At 64.3% G+C, this 1,093-nt stretch overlaps 1 protein-coding gene across 1 annotated transcript in view; it reads left to right on the top strand.

The window, feature by feature from the left end:
* LOC104529744 (thrombopoietin receptor-like) overlaps positions 1-1,093 on the top strand; it is a gene marked incomplete at both ends in the record, with an annotated part of 3,944 nt that overhangs the window by 2,162 nt on the left and 689 nt on the right. Inside the window, 2 exons of the mRNA XM_010174136.1 lie at positions 145-265; positions 619-794. Coding sequence (XP_010172438.1) covers positions 145-265; positions 619-794 — 297 coding nt within the window. The remainder of the gene's footprint in view (positions 1-144; positions 266-618; positions 795-1,093) is intronic.

Raw genomic sequence — 1,093 nt, 5'->3', positions numbered from 1 at the left:
GCACCACGTCTGTGTCCACGCTGCCCCGGGTGCTGCAGACTGGCCTCAGGGGCGAGCTGTCCAGAGGGCATGCAGCGAGGTGACACAGGTGGGAAAGGGACAGGTTTGCGTCCAGGGGCTCCTTCATGTCCACGCTCCTCCCAGATGCTGCGTTGCTGGTGGGAGTGCCCGAGAACATTCTCTGTTTCTCCCGCTCCTTTGAGGACCTCACCTGCTTCTGGGATGAGGAGGAGGCGATGAGTGGGACACGCCACTTCTACTACTGGTACAGCAGGTAGGAGGTGGTGGGGACACAGCCCAGCCTCCCCTATGCCTGCACAGAGAGCAGCAAGGTCAGGGTGCCCCAGCTCTCCATGCCACGCCAGTGGCTCCCCGCAGCAAGGAGAGATGGTGGAGAGCCCTTGGGAGCTACACAGAAGCCACCACACACCCTGTGGCAGGACTGGGACTGTGACTGTCCCTCAGTCCCATGGGGATGGTGCCCTGCAGTCGATGGGGGCACAGAGAAGGAGCTGGTGACATCGAGGTCACAGTGCCATGCTCCAGGTCCCCTCTCCTCCAGCCTGGCCCTGGGCAGGAGGCATGGGGTGCTGCAGGATCCCGCTCTCCATTTCTCAGGGATGTGCCCACGGCATGCACAGTTTCCACATGGCACCACGGGGCCAGTGGGACACGGCACGTCTGCGTCTTCCCCAGCCAGGATGTGCGGCTCTTCACCCAGCTCCACCTCCGCGTCCTGGATGCCACCACCAACCAGACCAAGTACTGGCGGGAGCTCAGTGTGGACGCGGTGGGTGACTCCCTCCCACCAGAAAATACCCCTACAACCCCAGGACAGTCCCCAGACCTGGCTCCCCTGCCCTTCTGGCCACCACGAGGGCTGGCAGCACCCTGCACCCTGCTCACTGGGCACAGAGGCAGCCCTGGGGAGACCACCAGGCATCCCCTGGCAGGACCAGGTGGTGCCCAGACAGGGGTTGCCACAGGAGGCCAAATGCCTGGGCACATTCTCCACAGGTCTCATTGCCCCTCCGGCAAACATCACAGCCCGCTGGGCCGGGGCTGTGGGGCAGCTCTGCGTGTCGTGGCAGCC

The sequence above is a fragment of the Antrostomus carolinensis genome, unplaced genomic scaffold, assembly GCF_000700745.2.
Source record: "Antrostomus carolinensis isolate BGI_N321 unplaced genomic scaffold, ASM70074v2 scaffold32018, whole genome shotgun sequence".
In the NCBI taxonomy this organism is placed as follows: domain Eukaryota; kingdom Metazoa; phylum Chordata; class Aves; order Caprimulgiformes; family Caprimulgidae; genus Antrostomus; species Antrostomus carolinensis.
Note: the sequence above shows the minus strand (reverse complement) of the source record. Positions and strands in the feature narration are given on the sequence as shown.